This window comes from Aedes aegypti, unplaced genomic scaffold (genome assembly GCF_002204515.2).
Source record: "Aedes aegypti strain LVP_AGWG unplaced genomic scaffold, AaegL5.0 Primary Assembly AGWG_AaegL5_hic_scaff_1041_PBJ_arrow, whole genome shotgun sequence".
Classification (NCBI taxonomy): domain Eukaryota; kingdom Metazoa; phylum Arthropoda; class Insecta; order Diptera; family Culicidae; genus Aedes; species Aedes aegypti.
In genome coordinates, this window is record NW_018734452.1 from 17035 (window position 1) to 35433 (window position 18399).

An 18399-nucleotide genomic window follows, 5' to 3' on the forward strand; every position below is an offset into this window, starting at 1 on the left:
GGAATTTCTCGATATTGTCATCTGCCGTACATTGCTCAAAGTTTGAACTGTTTGTTACGTGAAAATAATACTATCACTAGGGCTTTGAATACAATCCGCACACAACAGAAATGAAATCCATTCCTTCTAGGTACTTTTGTTTGCAACCTAAAAATTTGCAAAATCAGTAACCCGTGCAATTATTAGTAAGCCATGAAAAAATAACAATTTGACATTCGTTGTTTGAACATCCAGAAAAGAGGTCAATTTTGTATCCTGTTCTTGAAGAAAAGTTGAATTTGATTCGAAATCCCTAAAGGATCGATTCCAGCTGTCCTTCAACAATTTTTTTTTGAAAAGACGAGGCTTCGCGAAGATCAAAGTTGTTCCACATTCAACGAGTAAAATCATGAACATACAAATGAAATTCATTATACAAGGCATGTAGGTATAGATATCTATCGGTTCTGTGTTCGGGCAGTAGGTATAGGTATCTTTCGGTTCTGTGAGCGGTTTTTAAGCAAATCTGGAGTTAAACTCAAAATTCTTTGAATGATTTATTTACTTTTCCACAATCGCAAATGAATTTCTCAATTTTTTCTTAAGCTTCCTTTTTTCAACAAAAAAAAATGCAAGCTTTCAAGTGCTATCGAAGCCAAACAAAGGCACATAGAATCAGATAGCGCTTTGTGCTGAAAGTTCAACCGATTGATTAAAGTGACTAATCGAGAAAAAAATATCAATTTCGTTCTCTTAAATTGTGCTCCTTCAAAATTCATTGCATAGATTGGTTCTGTGTATTCCTTCAAGCAGTAACTTAACAATTTCTATGTATAAATAAGAAACTGGAGATTCTTTATTGAAATCATACTAATAAGTAACTTTAGCTTTTCTACCTTTTTACACAGTGTGCCAAAAAGAGAATAATAGCTTTTCGGTAGGCAACGGTCTTCAATTAACGTTTGCCCCGCCGGTGCAGCATGAGTTTGAATCTAGTGTGGGTCACAAGTTCGCTGGCCGGAACACTAACTTTCGATAGTTTTATGAAATACATATTTTAAACCAGCCGTACACTTATTTTTGCTGAAAATTATACACTAAAAGCACAAATTTATCCGAATGGCTCAAATTTTTGCCCCACTATGGGCCAAAATTGGTTTCCAAGTATTTATGTATAAATTAATATGCCTCGAAGCATCCCCTTGGCCTACAACACCTTTAGACAAGAAAATCGAAAAAGATTTTATTATTTTTTTTGTTTCAAATGGAAATAATTTTCACGATCAAATACAACAAATTGCCATAACTTTCCCAAATATCAATCGATTTTTATATTTGGGGCGCAAGTCTCTTACTTAAACAGCATTCGAACCATTGAATTTAGCTAGAAATCTTGAAAGGAAACTCTTGCTCTACTCTAACTTTTGCCCACTTTACTAAAGTAAAGTGAACGAACCGTGCAAAAACCGGACGATATTTTATTTTGCAATTTTGTACACATTTGATTTTAGCACGGTTTGATTTTGGAAACTAAACCGTTCGATTTTAATAACACATATTTTTTTGTTGCTCTAAAGTTTCCTTGTTAATAAATTTACAGACATATTATGATTAATTCATTAGACTCAATGCAGCAAAATTATGATGCAATACAAAAACTGCCGTTCAACGCATATTTGTTCCACGATTCATTAGGTTTACATAAAACATGGGACAAGAAGGCGTAGAAGGGCAGACAAAAGCATATACAAAAAAAATCATGCATCAGTCATCAATCCTACAGAAAACTTTTTAAGGCTATTCGTGGTGATTATAGAACAAAGCCACACCTCAAATTTTCAAGAGCACAAGACTTGAGAACCAAACAGCGCTCCACGTTGAAAATCTATCCCGTTGGTCAACACCAGCAAGCAAGCAATTTAATTGGTTTTCAACGCGAGCTGTTGTCGGATTCTCTCGTCTTGTGCACTTGAAAATTCAAAGTTTGGCTTTGTTTTATGATCACCTTAAAAAAGCAAATATAAGTCGTGGTTATTATGAAGTTAATAAAAGTTTTTATTGAACCAAACGTTTTATTTTGACATGGTTCGATATTGGCAACATGAGTTTTTTACATGTTGCCATAATCAAACAGTATTAAATACACGGTGTCAAAAATTAATATTGCCAAAATCTAACTATTCCAAATTACAAAAATCTAAACGGACAAAAACAAAATATGCCAAAATTGAACGGCCACTGTACCTTATGATAGTCTATAATAATCCAACTTCAAGAATCTCAGGTCACACCTCCTAAATTTCGATCTCCACAAGCTTCTATGAAAGTTTCTTGGCATATCAAATCGCATCTTTTGATGCAAACAGTTTTTTGATAAATCGAGCTAGCAGTGAGAAGGAAAAATTAAATTTTCATAACATTGCGACATTGCTTATTGAACATTATGAAATTCTAATGCCGTTTAATCTTTTGGTTTACGCAATGCTGAGAAAATCAGTCATATTTTTTTTTTTCAAAGTAATATTATAAAAATGGCACAACTTGAAATAAAAATTAAGTAATCGTAATTTGAAAAATGCCACTTAATATTATTTATGTATCTCCATCTTCGTCTAAGGCGCACAGATCGTATATATTGTATTGTATATATTAGTATGTTATACGCTATGAAAATTCGAGGTTTTGCTTCATTAACGAAGCCACAGCTTAAACTGGAAAAAACGAAAATGTTGCAATCCAAAAACCCTTCCGCTTTGTTTGTTCGTTTGGTAACCACTTACAAGTGATCCAGTTTTCAGCTTGTTCGGCTATTAGGGTGTTGAGATTTGGGCTCTTCAAAGTTCAAGGATTGGCTACTAAATGAATGTCAGTTAAAATGTTATTAAGCTCAAGACTCTATCAATCAATCATCAGCTATCATTAAAAATGAAAAACCAGTTTTTCGTACAAATTTAAAAAAAAATCCCATGAAAATCTATCATTGCATTACATATAGTAAGTTCAATGAAATGATAGATTTTCTTGAGCACTGCTTCAATTTTGAGCAAAATAACTGGTTTTGAAAAATTTGTAAAACGATGATGGTTATTTTCCTCTTAATTTTAACTTCCATAACGTATATGTATCTACGTGTAATAAGCTCTTCATCGTTTATCATTCTAACATTAATATTATAGAAATGAAGCTGATATGAAATGTGTAACAATCTGGAGCCGCAAAAAACCTAAAATAAGAATGACCCTACAAATTGACATTACGTATCAAGACGAAGATTGCATATTTGACCAGTATGAGCTACACCGAAACATATATTTCAAGTGAGGAAACCGTATTAAAACTGCCACATCGATGAAAAACATTCCTAAGATATCAAGAATTTCATATTTTATGCATAAGTATAATTAAAATCATTAATAATATGATAAGTCTACATATAAGCTATACAGCTACAAATTCCCAACTTTTTCAGACAACTAAACATACAGATGGTTTGAACTTGGAAGGAAAAAACAATGTTAGCGTCCATGCTACCGACTATTAGTCAATATTAGTTTGTTCCTACAGAAGCCATATCAGATGTCGTATTTTTAAACGCCACATATTTTGAGAACAAAACATCAGAATTTGACAGAATATATCATTTCGTTTGGAGCAAGAAGTATATGGATAGGTAATTTTCTTCTATTTTGCGCATACTTGTAGTAGTGGTTATGGGGGGACCTGTGGCTTCGTGGTTTCTAACGCGTCATACAAATAATTTATATTTTTCATATAAAAAATTTATTATGGGGGTAGGGTAAGAGGTAAAAAATTGCCAAAAATGTCTTAAGTCATTAATGGACAAGGGCCGTCCATGAACTACATAAAACAATGTACAATTTTGGCAGTTTTTTTAGCCCAGCTCTTACGCCATGGCATGATTTTTTGTATGAAAATAACAATAATTTATAAGGCACGCACGAATTTCTAAAACCCCTCTCCCCTTATAATTCCTAAGTTATTAATGAACTTTCCCAAAGCTACACCCGTCCTACCAGGCGCACGTCAATTAGTTCTTGAAAACTTATTTTAAATCAAAGAAATGATATTCCACAGTGGTAGTGGAGTAAGTTTACAAAGAATAATTCAAAATAAGCTTTGGGTGAACGGTAGATCATCGAAAATTTGTTAAATTTAATGCCCATAAAAGCATAACCGTTCTATATGGATTTTCGAAACAACAACTTTATTCATCGAAACATTCATCTATTATTACGCATATAAAACTCTACATGCTTTGTTTGAATATGTTGTGTAGAAGTTGGTACAGTCCCATATTGAAAAAAAGGCTAAACAGAATATGAACTTTTAACCCAAATAATAACTGCAAAACGTAAATTGTGTTTATATTTTTCACTAATCAATAGAGCCAACATGTCATCTGTGCGGTGATTTTAAAAGATACTAGAAAGGTTCTAGAAAATTAGGAAAAATTGTATGAGAAAACAAATGTTCAACTTTGAACGCTATTTTCTCAACACCTACTTTTTCCATTAGGGACAGGTATGCTTTTATGAGCAGTGAAGATTAAGAAAATAAAATAAAAACAATAGAGTTTTGCAGCAAATCTCAGTTCAGGTTTTATTTGCATCACGAGAATAAAAACAAAAAAGAAAACTTTCAAGATCAACTTGTTCTTCTTAAGTTTCAGATTCATCATTGAACGCAGTTTTCCAATCGTACATGGTCGGGATGATTTTTTCATAGATATCTTTGTTGAGCTTGATTAACAAAACGTTTTGTAACGCCTCGTCTGACATTGCTGTGCGTAAATCGGATAGAATTAGTGCAAGTGCACTAAATGCTCGTTCAACGGATATTTGGCTGGATGGCCCAGACAGTACGACCATAGCAACTTCAAACAGCTCCGGATGGCTGTGCTTCCGAGCGAGCCAATGAGTCCAGACGTCATAATGATGAGGCTGCCTGTTTTCAAAGCTGAGCTGACGAAGTTGTTGTTGAATGTTGAAGCGATGTTTGCTGATGTCGTTGGTTCTGAACTTCCAAACAACTGAGTTATGTAATTCATCCATTTCCATCAGACATGTTGCTTGTCATTTGCAGTTCCAGAAGTTGACGTCTGAGGTTCATTCGCTGGTCTTTGAATTTGGTTTATCCTGTCCCATTACGTTACGAACGAATTCTGAGGACAATTAAGTTTTTAATTACTTATCATTTTAAAGTACTAAATATATTTTGTTGCAGGTCTGAAGACTTACTTGAACCGATTCTTTTTCGTCTGCTTGACGAAAAAACGTTTGACCCAGGAAAGTTGAATCGAGGATCAAGCAGTAGAGCGGCACGAAAAAGCTCGTTCTCCTGAAGTTTTTTCAGTCGATTCTTCAGTGCCTGTGACAAGCTGGAACAAAGAGGGTTTGTCCTTGTGCTCTCAAACAGATCGGATCGCTTGCAACCATTCCATGTAAAAATCAACTGAGAGGAACGTGCTTCAACTGTAGGTCATTAGTTAATTTATGAAACTGGAGCGAAGGCTTCAACAAAGTCCTTCATAAACTTCCAGTCATCTTCGGTGATTTCTATAAATATATTTTTGCAATTCCGTTGCAAATCAATCAACTTTTCATTGAGAAGTTGATCAACATAACGGCCTACTTTTTCTACTGAAAAAAATAGTGCTGAAAAGTGCTACTTTTCAGCACTCTTTTCGGTGCTGAAAAGTAGCACTTTTCAGTACTGTTTTGTTGGACATCAACCGAACAACCCAGTCTCTTCATGCCATTTGTGCTTATTTGCGCGGCGTGTGAGTCGAGACGAGTCCTTCCCATCTCGGGTGATGTGAGGCGACTAATGTTAATCCAATGGGAGCGAGTCGACAATTGTCCCTCATTCGACTCGTCTTGCCTCACATGCCGCGCAGAATAAGCATAATTGCATCTGATTCTAGATCCGTTGTGCGATCTTATTCCGACAGGGGCTGTCCATTAACCACGTGATCAGTTTTTTTTGGAATTCCTGGCCAACCCCCTCCCCCCACGTGGTCATTTGTCCATACACAAATTTATAAAATTTGTATGGACCGTTATAATTGGCCAGACGCTCCCTCTCCCCATGAATGACAACGTGATTCTGATTTGGTCAGTTGCTGATAGTCAGTTGCTGACAGTGTGCTGTCTTACCTTATTTCGATGGGAGCGTGAAAACCTGTGACATTCATGGGTAGGTACTACTGTATCACAGCCTACGTGATTGAAAAATACTGAATTGATACTACGCATGGATGTGTGCCCATGTGGGTTCTCTTGAAATGTTTGCTTGTGCTTTTAGAGTTCATCCAGCTGAAATGGTATTTTTCGAAATAGCAAAAAATGTTGTAGGCAACTCGTTGCAAAACTCGATTTTTTCAACACTCGTTGTATTTATCCCAACTCGGCGAGCCTCGTTGGATAAATGTACAACTCGTGCTGAAAAAATCAATCATTTTGCAACTTGTTGCCTAAATAACTATTACTATTTAATACAAAAGTGCAGGATACCTTCGTATCGTATAGCTTACCGATTTCTTTGTATTCTTCAGCCAGCTCAATATAAAATTGCTCTTGTTCAACAATCGATGCAATCATTTCATACTTTCCTCCCCATCTTGTGGGGGACCAAAAAGGAGCCTTGGAAGCTTGCTTATGCTCGAAGAAAAGAATGTACTTTGTTTTCCGCGTCTCTTTCACAAGATCCGTAAACTACGAATATGTGGATCGTTTTTTCTTCACCACATCTCCGACGGCCAGCTGAAGCGTGTGACTTGCGCACACGAGTAAGGCACAGCAAAGGCTCAAACTCCGAAGCTAACGAATCCAATAGCTCGATATCCTTCTCGCTGGCATGGGGTACTTCATCTTCCAAGATAGATTCGGGCGAAACTCCGAAAAAGGCTGCAGCTTGTTGGAGCAGTTTCACGGCAGCAATCATGTTGGCCCCATTATCGGTTGTCACGGACAGAATCTGATTGATGGATACCTCGTATGATTGCAGGATCTCAAGAATTTTTTCCTTGAGGAATTTGGCGGTCTGGCTTTGCTTAACTTCAATCATTCCTAAAATTAAGAAAAAAGTTTATAAAATCAAAATTTAGTATTAGGTAGCTATTTTATACCAAGTGTGCGTATGACAACAGCTCCTTGCTTCTCGTACTGCACATTTATTCCCAGTATGTGTCTGGAATGTCTTGAGGCCGAATCAATTGCTAAGTGAAGCAATTTCCCACACATTTCTATTTTCATTGCTTGTTTTATTTTGTCCCGCGGCGACGTTGATATGCAACCATAATGTAGCGACGGTTGAATGTTATATTCAGTACCTCGGAAATCGGATCCAATAACAATCTCAGTCCTTCCCATTCCAGACATGAGAATGGTAGATGGTGTATAGCAGTCAATTTTAAGCACGCTTCCAGCAATGTTTGCCTGTTAATTGCGATTAAGACCTTCGGAACTACCTTCGCTTTTTTTGCGGGAGGTTCCTTCGTCAATTCATGGATCGCCGCTTCCTCCGGGTGTTGTGAGCGAAAATGCCGTAGGAAGTTCGTCACATCATATTTCTCCTGATAATAAGCACATCCCGAGATTACGTCAATGGCACAAAACACTTTGTTGTCCTCTTTCTTAATCAAATCCGTAATAAGAGAAGAATAAGTAAATTTACGTTTTTTTCGCGGCCATTTTCGGATTTTGTTTTTTCAACTTCGTTTACTCCTTCGACAGATAAAAGCACACTGACTAAAAGTGACAGAAGACGATCGCTTCGGGCAGCATGCGACGTGACAAGCTCAGCGTGACTAAAAGTTCTCCGAAGAAACAAAATATTTGTGTTTGCGTCATAGCTAACCAACGTTGCGAAGACGAACCAACATAGAAATCTTCATTACTTTTGGTTGCATGACTATCGTCACCAACCATAGGCAACACGACGATAACTAAAACATGAAGCATTAACGAAATCGAGACGATAACTTTTTTTCTTTCGTTTCTTCATGTGACGCGAATGACTTTTGCCAGCCCCTGGTTCTAACATACCCACACATATCTACAATTTTTCTAAGTATAAATAATTGATCCATGCGATGTTCTCTTCAAGTCGAGCACTCGACACTGAAGAAGTCTGTAAGTCGCAGACAGGCCTATCTGTCAAGATAAGCAACATATTAGAGTTTAAAGGTATTTGCTCGCCTTTTGTTTTTCTAATCTAATCTAATCTAATCTAAGTGATTGCACAGCCAGTATTGAAAAGCATCCTGGAAATTCTGGAAATATTCCTGTATTTTCTTGTCGACATGAATATTTGCTGCATATCGTTAATATGTTACAAATATTAAAATGGCCAGGCCCTGTGCAGACTTGGGGTTTGAAGACAATTAAAAAAATCACGACCATCAGATTATTCACGAATGAATCACATGACGAGCGAAATTTTTCAATTTTACAAGAGAAGAAACGGGGACAACCGTTCCAACCGTTTCATTCAGAGGGAAAATGTAAAATTGTAGGAAGTGGCGTAGCTAAAATAATTAATCCACATTCCATTGCTGTTTGGACTTCTTTCCTTGGGATGGGACACAGGTATTTCTTCCGTATGCCCTGGCCCTACACGGTCGTTTTGCGAATACCCTTTAATGGGTAAAAATTCACCCATTTCCGCTAGAAAGTGCCTCTCCACATTTAATGAGTAAACACGGTTTACTCTTTAAAGAGTAAAAGCGGTTTTATGTCAATGGATGGGTATTTATTTACCCATTATACGAAACGCCAACGCACCGGAAAATGGGTGAAAAAATACCCTTTTTAGGAAAGAAGAATGGGGGAAAATTGTTTATTTTTCTCGTTTGGGGTTTAGTAATAATAAATTTCTCTTTTCATATAATTTATTGACGAATACATAAACAATGCACTTAACAGATTCATTGAAAAGAAAACTCAATAGATTTTCATGTTGAAATCAGCCATTGCATCTTCCAGAACTGAGCTCAAAGCAACCAAGAGTTTCTTGGAATCTGGAAATAATTTCAAAATAATCTAAATTAGATTTCATTTACACCTATGCTAGTATCACTTACCACTTATTAATAATGTTCTACGAGCATCACTCAATTATCAAACATAAAGATCTAGTGGTTTGATCAAAACGACTTATGAATTGCCCGAATGAAGTAAACTATTTATAACTGTTTTTCACCCATTTATGGGTTCACAAGAGTTTTCACATTGGGTGTTTTTTTACTCTTTTTGAATTTTTAAATTCCCCCATTTTTGACAGATCGGGACGCTATTCAACAATGGGTATTTTTTCACCCATTAAAGGGTATTCGCAAACCACCGTGTAAAGCATTGGCTTAAGCCGCTTTTACACGCTCGTTGAAACGAAAAGAAAAGTAAATCTGATCCCTCTCCCATTTATGCGTATAGAATGAATGCATGTAAAATCTCAGATTACAATGTTCAACGGAAAAAGAATAAATTGGAAATTCCTCACCAAAGTTACAGCTCAGCATGTATCCATAAGCCACAGTAGTAGCATAATTCAGCAGCAAATTGGCACCAGAATTTTTCTTTCAAGCAAACACACAATTTAAATTTTCACAAAACCTACTCCATCCCCTAGTAAGACATAACTTATCACAGCAACCCATCACATTTAAATAAAGAAGCAATCCTCCAAATGTCAACCAACACACTCTCACCTTGGTAACACATGATGTACCCGATCATCTGCATGGTTTTTTCACCTTCCGGTCGATAGTGGGAAATCTGTTCAATTCCCAATGCTCTAGTAGTTTGTTTTAACGAAAAAACGACTGATTGTATCTCCTAATATCACTATTTCCCGTTTGAACTTAACACTAAACTGGAACGATATTCCGAACTACAACACACAACAACCAGCACTTTAGAAATGAATTTTTCAACTCGAATGTATATGCTTTCGTTGTATATTTAGCGTTTAGTTTCATAAATAACAGCAAATATAATAAACTCTGATTTTAGTATTTTTTTATTTTTTTTTTTTTGCAAAAAGTGAAGTGTTAAAGTTCAATTAGTAGTTTTTATTTTCTTAAGGCAAGGCCGTCATTGAAATTTGTACGCGTCGTTGATGATTGTTGCTAATTCATCTCACGATTTCGAATCAAAGAAAATCAGTTGGTTTTGCACTGAAACAGCTGAAAAAGAATCAGCATACTTTATGCATGTTAGCGCGTACAGTGATACTTTTTCAAATGAATATAAACTATCAAGACTGGGTTTTGTCACTTTGAAATTGCAAGCAGCAAAGTCATCATTTCTGCTAAAACGAAAGACGGGCTACTTAGCCTTAATTTTTTTTAAAACTCCTTGATGAATAATTACGAATATTCACCTTCAAAATTATGAATAATTCCGAGAGTGATGAACTCGTGGTTAAGCTATTTAGACACATTGAGAAAGGCCTAAAAAAGAAATACCTAGCTATAGAAGCTCGCTCAGTTATTAGAACTAACACCAAAGTAGGAACCTTTCCTAACCATCAATTCAAAGCCACGAATTTTAAAATATTTGACGAAAAAAACAAATTTAGTTATGCCTTAAGATGCCTAACTATCATAATTTAAAATTTAAAATTTGAAAATAAAACTAAATTAATGAGGGATTGAGACACATCAAATTTTACTTCACGATTTTCGTAGGAAATAATAGAAGGAAAAATAGATTTCAGTGACATCATCACTGAACATGAGAACATGCACGCAACAGTTTTGTTTCAAAATATGCTCCGCGACATCAATGAACTTCTAGTTTTAAACAAGGATTTTGGACATGGTGTCAACTTGAAAATTTGTAAGGATGCTTGAAACATATCCCAGAAACAGATTTTATCATCGAAATTCGTATCAATATGCTCATTTTGTTGAAACAATTGAATTTTTGATAGATATCCGAAGATTCATTCGGAAATTGCCTACATTTATGCGGGTTCTGCGGGATTCTTGTAAATTAATTGTTTATTATTTACATAAATCCTGAATTGTTAAGAATTTAGAGAGCATATTTGGATTCAGGGAGCCCAAATTAAACAAGTAAAATTGTTTTCAAAACTAAAAATAATTCATTTGCCAAGTGATCAATTTCTCCCCGAAATGTGATCCCTCGATTTAATAGTTTAGAGACGATTTTTAGCACGAAATCACATCTGTATGAAAATTTCAGTATATGAGCTCAGTCAATGAGGCTCACTGTCGTACTTGTTTTCCCCTGCATTAAGTTGTTTGGTATTGGCAACATAATAAAAAACAGAAATGGAAAACAGTGAAAAATGATCCATTTCACCCAAAATGACGGTAACTATGATTTTTCAAAAAAATGGATTTTCACAAAATGGTTAGCGTGCTGGCGTACGAGGGGTCTACCATTTAAGAAATCCGGATGGACCACTCTTTAGTTTTATAGCATATACTAACGATCAGTGTCATAGAATTGGAATAGGGTCCTAAAGGCCTGTACCAATTTTAGTGCCAAACGCTTAAGTTTAGGCCAAAAACAACATGTTTACTCCATTTTTTTAATGTTTTTCTTTTGTTTGAGTCCAAAAAACATATTTTAGATTTTGTCACACTCCTCGGCTTAAACTTAAATTTTGGGTGTATTTTGCTTTCCGTGTCCCTTCCGATATGTCAAATAGGAACAACCCCAGTGTTAAAACTAAAAGCCCTGTGGTGTTTTTGTCGATTGAGCGAACGTCAAACATGATCAAAAGTGTCAAGGTTCATTTATGGCCCAATTTTTAAATTCAAGTTTAAATATGATATAGCCGTCATTTGAGCGGGAAAAATTGCTAAAATAGTTGCAGTAACATGCTCTTTCGTGTCAATAAATAAAAACAAGATTTCATTCAACATTTTAGGACCCAATTGTTACAATGTGTGCCGATGGCGGCTTGGTTTCATCATAAATTGCTCAGCTACAACTCTTTCGAAGACCGTTTATGATTTGGATGCCTCAGTAATTGAGGTAGGTGTACCAATTATAGACTGCAATAAGTCAACAGTATGAATAAAAATCAGATTTTAATCGCATTTTTTAAAACATAAACATGACTTGTTGATGTTAGTTATTAGAAATAGATGAATTAAACATTTTTAGTACTAAATTTAATTATGGCTTCTAAAAATTGGTTTTAAAAAGCGTTGTCTTTGTACAAATTATGACAATAATGTTCCTTGCAGTCGACATAAAAGAATACCAATTCTCGAAGCCTTATTCAAGTCAAAAAGTATACAAACTTACTTTATCAATTCTACGTGTTTCGCAGACGAAATTCTACACATTTTGCTCTAAACCAACTCGATTTTTCACTTTTAGAACGTTTACTTTTCTGGATTTACAAGACGACGAAAGTAGATTCAACTTTCGCTGGCCTAACCACTACTTTCGCCGCTCCGTTGTATGGAGAGACAAAGTGACTTAACCACGAATCAAAACAAACACTACTTGAGTCAATTTTACACTGGTACAAAAAACGTCGAAAGTAACTGAATAAATAGGCTTATCATTTTGTAATATTTTTTTTGTGGGAAATAACAGGAAGTCCCTAGTTTTTGAATGCGAGCTTATTGTATGCAAAATTTAAGCAATGTACACCGGCGAAAAAATGTCAAAATGGTGATTCATTTTAAACCCATATCCCGCCCAGCGTCCTAAAAATAGGACAGAAGCCCCGACGCCCAGCGTCCTATAAATAGGACAGTACTTGTAGAGCAAATATCTTGAAATAAAGAGGTTTAGGAGAAAACTGTCTTCTGCAAAGTTGATCACAGGACTGCTGACTTCCACTTGGTAACTATTTTAATTCAGAATTAACTCACCAGGTGGCGCACAGACGCCACAAATGTCGCATATATAAGCAACATATGAAACAACTTTCCAGCGTTACAAATATTTGCTTCGTTTATATCTCAGTCCAGCGATGAGAATACCAAAATTGGTGTCTTCGACAAAGTTCAATAACTAAATAAATACCTATTCGCATAGAACCATTACAAATTTGGAAAACACTCCAAGATGGCGCTAGTGAGCCAAAACTTTGTTTGCTTATATCTTAGCCCAGTTATGAGATACAAAAATGGTGTCTTCGACAAAGTTGAACAACAAATTACACCTATTCGCATGGAACCTTACAAATTCGGAAAACACTCCCAACGATGGCGCTAGTGAGCAAACTTTATTTGCTTATATCTTAGTCCAGTTATGAGATACAAAAATGGTGTCTTCGACAAAGTTGAACAACTAAAGATCGCCTATTCGCATAGAACCTTAAAAATTCGGAAACCATTCCCAAGATGGCGCTAGTGAGCCAAAACTTTGTTTGCTTATATCTTAGTCCAGTTATGAGATACAAAAATGGTGTCTTCGACAAAGTTGAACAACTAAATAATACCTATTTGCATAGAACCTTATAAATTCGGAAAACACTCAAAAGATAGCGCTAATGGTCGAACATTTTGATTGTTTATATCTCAGATCAGTGATGATATACAACGTTGGTGTCTTCGACAAATGTGTTTAACTGAATGAGATCTAGTCACCCAAAAACTTATTAGTTGGGAAAACACTCACTGGATTGCGCTAGTGGGCAAATATTGGATTTGCTTGCATCTCAGTTCTGTTATGAGATACATAATTGTTGTCTTCGGCAATGGTGAACAACTAAATGATACTTAGTCACATAAAACCTTATAACACTCACAAGATGGCGCTAGTGGGCAAAGATTTTATTAGCTAATATCTCAGTCAAGTGATTAGATACAAAGTTTGTGTCATGGACAACGTTGAACAACTAAATGAATCCTATTCGCCTAAAACCATATTAGTTCGGAAAACACTCACAAGGTGGCGCTTGTGGTCAAATATTTAATTTTTTTTATATCAGTCCAGCGATGAGACTGAAAAAAATCGAACTCTCAAATTTGGTATCTTCGTCAAAAGTGTTCAGCTGAATGGGATCTATTCGCCCAGAAACATAGTAGTTTGGAAAATTCTCCCAAGGTGGCGCTAGTAGACAAACACATTTTTTACTTTTGTCTCAATCTAGAGATTGGATACAAAGTTAGTGTTTTTGACTAAGTTGGAGAACTGAATGAGACCTATTTGCCTGGAAACTTATTACTTTGGAAATCACCTAAATGTCACTACTGGGCACACATTTTTTTTCGCTTATATATCAGTCCACTGATTGAATCCAAAGAAAGCTATTCGCCCAAAACCTTCTTAGTTCGGAAGTCATTCTCATGATTGAAGTCCAGTGATGAAAAATTTGGTATCTTCGAAAACGATGATCGACTAAAGGAGATATTTTCGCAAAAAAAAAAAAACATATTAGCTGGGAATTGCTTTTATGTGCGAAACATCAAGGAAACAACCTATAAGAAATTGGTCTGCCTAGATCAAAACAATGGATACTTACTATCGATTCGAACAACAATCGCTTATTTCGGATGCAATGCTCCTTACATTTTTAGATGAACCTTGACACCATTTAGATCTTTTGAAGGGAGTGAAGAACGAAAAAAACGACAAATTGACTTATCCATCCATGAACTGAACTCCAATGGTGAAGGGCGGCTGTCAAATAGGAGTAAAATTGAATAGCCGCCAACCTATGTCCAGTTTAATCAGAAAATTCTACTTATTTCCCAAAATGAAAGTTTTCGAGAAAATTGATTACGGCTTCACCATTGTTTGGTCGTAGTTTTGTATGGCTGTTTACCTTTTAGAACCAGCGACGCGTTGAGGTAGTTGTAAAGAGCCTTCCTTGCTGAACTCACTCGGTCCAAAAAATTGTGACATTTGACCGAAGATGAGGCTTTGCCCATCTTTCTTAAACAATTTCTCCCTGTTTTTTCTTCAAAGCTTCATCGGGTTTGAATGTTTTTTCTGCTTTTCTTCAATTTTTCATTATCACCATTATTTCGTTTGATCCATTACAGGCTTGGCGTAATGGCACGAAGTGAGATCCGGCCAGACAGCGTGGGACCACGGAGGAAGGGCAGCAAGCGCTTCTGCAAGCATTACTCTCGATAATCTACCCGTTTATGGTGCCGGTTGTAACGAACGGCTTGCTGTACGTCCGCACAACAGGTACTTCTTCGCGAATTTGTCCATCTGTCTCTTCAGAACTTTTCTGGAACCTCCATGTGGGACGTACCGAAAAAATACTCGAGGCCGGTTTGGTGCCGCCTTGATGTATGTATTGACCACACTCACGGTACAGCTGCCGCGCACGACAATTTGGACACCATGTTTTGCTTGTCAGTCCAGTTTTGTGCCTTCCTGACCTTAAAACATGTAGCCCAGCTCGCTTCCAGCGCGCCGCTCGATGGTCTTCGACTCCTGGAACATCTTAACAACGGGGACCCGGTGGAATGGTGGATTCGAGCCTTTTGCCGATCCATCTGTGCGACTGACCAATATTATCGATCACCAACCCAAGAAGTGCTGGCGTAGCTCTTCTTGTTTCGAATGCATCTTGAAAACTACTTGACAGATCGCGATTTGTTCACATAAACATAACACTATAAACTAGTATTACCCAAAATTTCATTTATTTTTACCTACGCGATAAAAAGATCATGCCTACTATGATCGTCAATGCCTCCAGACGAGTCGCTTTTTCGGCTAGGTTTATTCTTAAAACATGATTAAAATTCGACCAAACTCACACCCTCCAATTATCCACGGTGAGCTATCATTTCTCATCCTTCGAACGCGCCCAAACATCATTTTGAATCGCAGAACGGAGTCGCGAAAGGATTTGTACGACTCACGCCTTCCACCCATCCGTCAAGCGATACGGCGATACGGCGATACAATTTCACGACTGATCTATTAATTTCCCTCCTTCGAAACAGGGAATCCTTACACACGGACGCGAAAGTGTCGATCATCAGTGATGTGTTTGTTTTATCCTTTTTCCTTTATGACTGACGATCAATCCGGAGGAAACTTAGGAAGGTTTTTTCTAAGCATCTCAATAAACTCACTGCAACTCCAATCCAAGTAACCCGCTGCGATAATACAACGATTCTAGAGTGAGTTTGGTAATTTATTTGTTTTCAAGGATCACTCGATTAAACGATTCTAGCTCAGAGGGTTGTTCCCAGAAAAAAAAAATCATTCCATACCTTACAAATTCAGACTCGTTCTCGACCCGTTCGACCCGTGCAACAAAGTCGTCTTTCGTCAGGATTTAATTATAGCCTTGCCGGACGCGGTGCCGCCGAAAGGAATGCTCCGACAAAAGAAGTTTGTTGCAACGGGTGAGGCAGACGAATTGCACCCAACATTTGCCATTTGTGACAGTTCTTCTTCTTCTTCTTCTTGGCATTAACGTCCTCACTGGGACAAAGCCTGCTTCTCAGCGTAGTGTTCTTTATGAGCACTTCCACAGTTATTAACTGAGAGCTTTCTTTGCCAAAGTTGCCATTTTCGCATTCGTATATCGTGTGGCAGGTACGATTATACTCTATGCCCAGGGAAGTCAAGGAAATTTCCTTTACGAAAAGATCCTGGACCGACCGGGAATTGAACCCGGACACCTTCAGCATGGCTTTGCTTTGTAGCCGCGGACTCTAACCGCTCGGCTAAGGAAGGCCCCTACAACGATTTTGTGACAGTTATTTGACAGTTATGAGTGACCCTCATGACGATGGACCAAATCAAATAAATCATGACCTGCTCCGATGGTGTGTTTGTGTCTGGCTTATATTCGATGGGTACCACACAAGCTGTTTGCTCAAGCTACCGGTCAAGTTGTTCAGGAAAATATTGTTCCAGTTTCCTCTGTTTGGTCGAAAGGGATGCCAGCAGACTAGGGCAGTGCTATGGAAATCATGATTATTCAAGTGTTTTGATATCACTTGACTGGATGAGTTTGCCGAGAAAATAGACGGACAAAAGTGCCTGAATGCAGGTGGTTCTGGCATTGAGAAGTTGCTACCACATTGGAATATGAGATCATTTGCAAGTCAAATTAGATAATCTCTGTGTACAAAATGTTGTTACAGTAGATGCATTTGGAAATCTTTCTTTAAAAGTTTATAAGTAAAATCTCATAACTACATATAATCACCCTCATTATTGTTTACGGCGGATCCAACTTTTGATCTGGGATTCGTTGGAATGGTCCGGAAGAAATTTGAATCGTAATGTGGTGTGGCTCAGTCAATTGCAAATCAGATTTTGCTCGGAACATCTTCGTCCATACAATTTCGGCGCAAAAGTGCAAAGTGATTAATTGAACTGAAGTTGTTTATCGAAAGTTTTATTGCACTTTTGTGTACAAGTGGACGAACCATAACAGCTTTTGCAAAATTACACGTGGAAAATGAATCTATATTGTAATTAAGTTCGAATATCCACCGTAGTGAAACATTTCAAGTTTGATACGACGAATAAGAGCGCTTGTGACGAAGTAGATCGAAAACCTAGTAGCCTTTTCTTTACTTTCTAGACAAGATATTGATGTTAACATCTACACATATTTAAGAGTTAAAGAGAGAGAAAGATTTTTGTGCAGTGCCCCATATATTGACCCAAGATAACCTTCGAGCCAAGAAATTAATACAATTACCTTCAACTTAGTTTTTTCTCAGGTCAAACCATTACTGACTTTCTGTGGTAGATAAAAAGAAGAAAAATCATAAACAAACTTTCTCACACCTGGGCCCCTTGAATTCGGGTGCAAAAAATGTTCCGCTATCCACAAAACCCAACTCCCACACCTACCACAAACAAAAACACACCGTCTAGCGGTTCAATACTTAACATTTATTTCTCTCTTTGGCGCTCTTTGACTTTCGACCATCATCGAACCCAGAAGAATCTGGTCGTCACTTCATAACGGGGCTTCCATCGCCTGCTTTGTTATGTTAATCTAACCTAATATCAGTACACTGTGAAAAAATTACACTATTCGCACAAGCACCCTCCCCCTTTTCACACACACGCCTACTTTAACAGCTCACTCAGTGCGGAGATGTAGCTCTGGGCCATCTGAAGCGTTTCGTGCTTGGACAACTGCCGATCGTTGCCAATCGTGGGCAAATATTGTCGCAGTCGATCGAACGCCTCGTTCAACGCATGCATCCGTTTCCGTTCGCGAGCATTGGCCGCCAGGCGTCGCTTCCTTCGAATCACCGGTGGAATCACTTTTCGCCTACTCGATGTCTTTTTGGGCTTCTCCTTCGAAACTGGAGGTGAAGAAAACGCTTTTCCGGGCTCCTTCGATGGATCCAATGTGGGTGGCAATCCGTTCGCACGTTTCCACACTGATGTTAATTCTCTGCGAGTAGGTCAAACTGCGAACGTACTCCAACGAGGTCAGCGGGATTAACTGTGGGCACGA

The 18399-nt window shown here is 37.3% G+C and overlaps 1 protein-coding gene across 1 annotated transcript; it reads right to left on the reverse strand.

Annotated features, from left to right (window-relative positions):
- Positions 1–6823: 6823 nt before the first annotated feature.
- On the reverse strand, positions 6824–18140 carry LOC110680207 (the record flags this gene model as incomplete). Its single annotated transcript, XM_021856024.1, has 2 exons — positions 18020–18140; positions 6824–7067 (listed from the first exon to the last, which is right to left on the reverse strand). Coding segments are annotated over exons 1-2 (365 nt in total), but the record flags the coding sequence as incomplete, so codon positions are not given.
- Between the last annotated feature and the right edge of the window lie 259 nt (positions 18141–18399).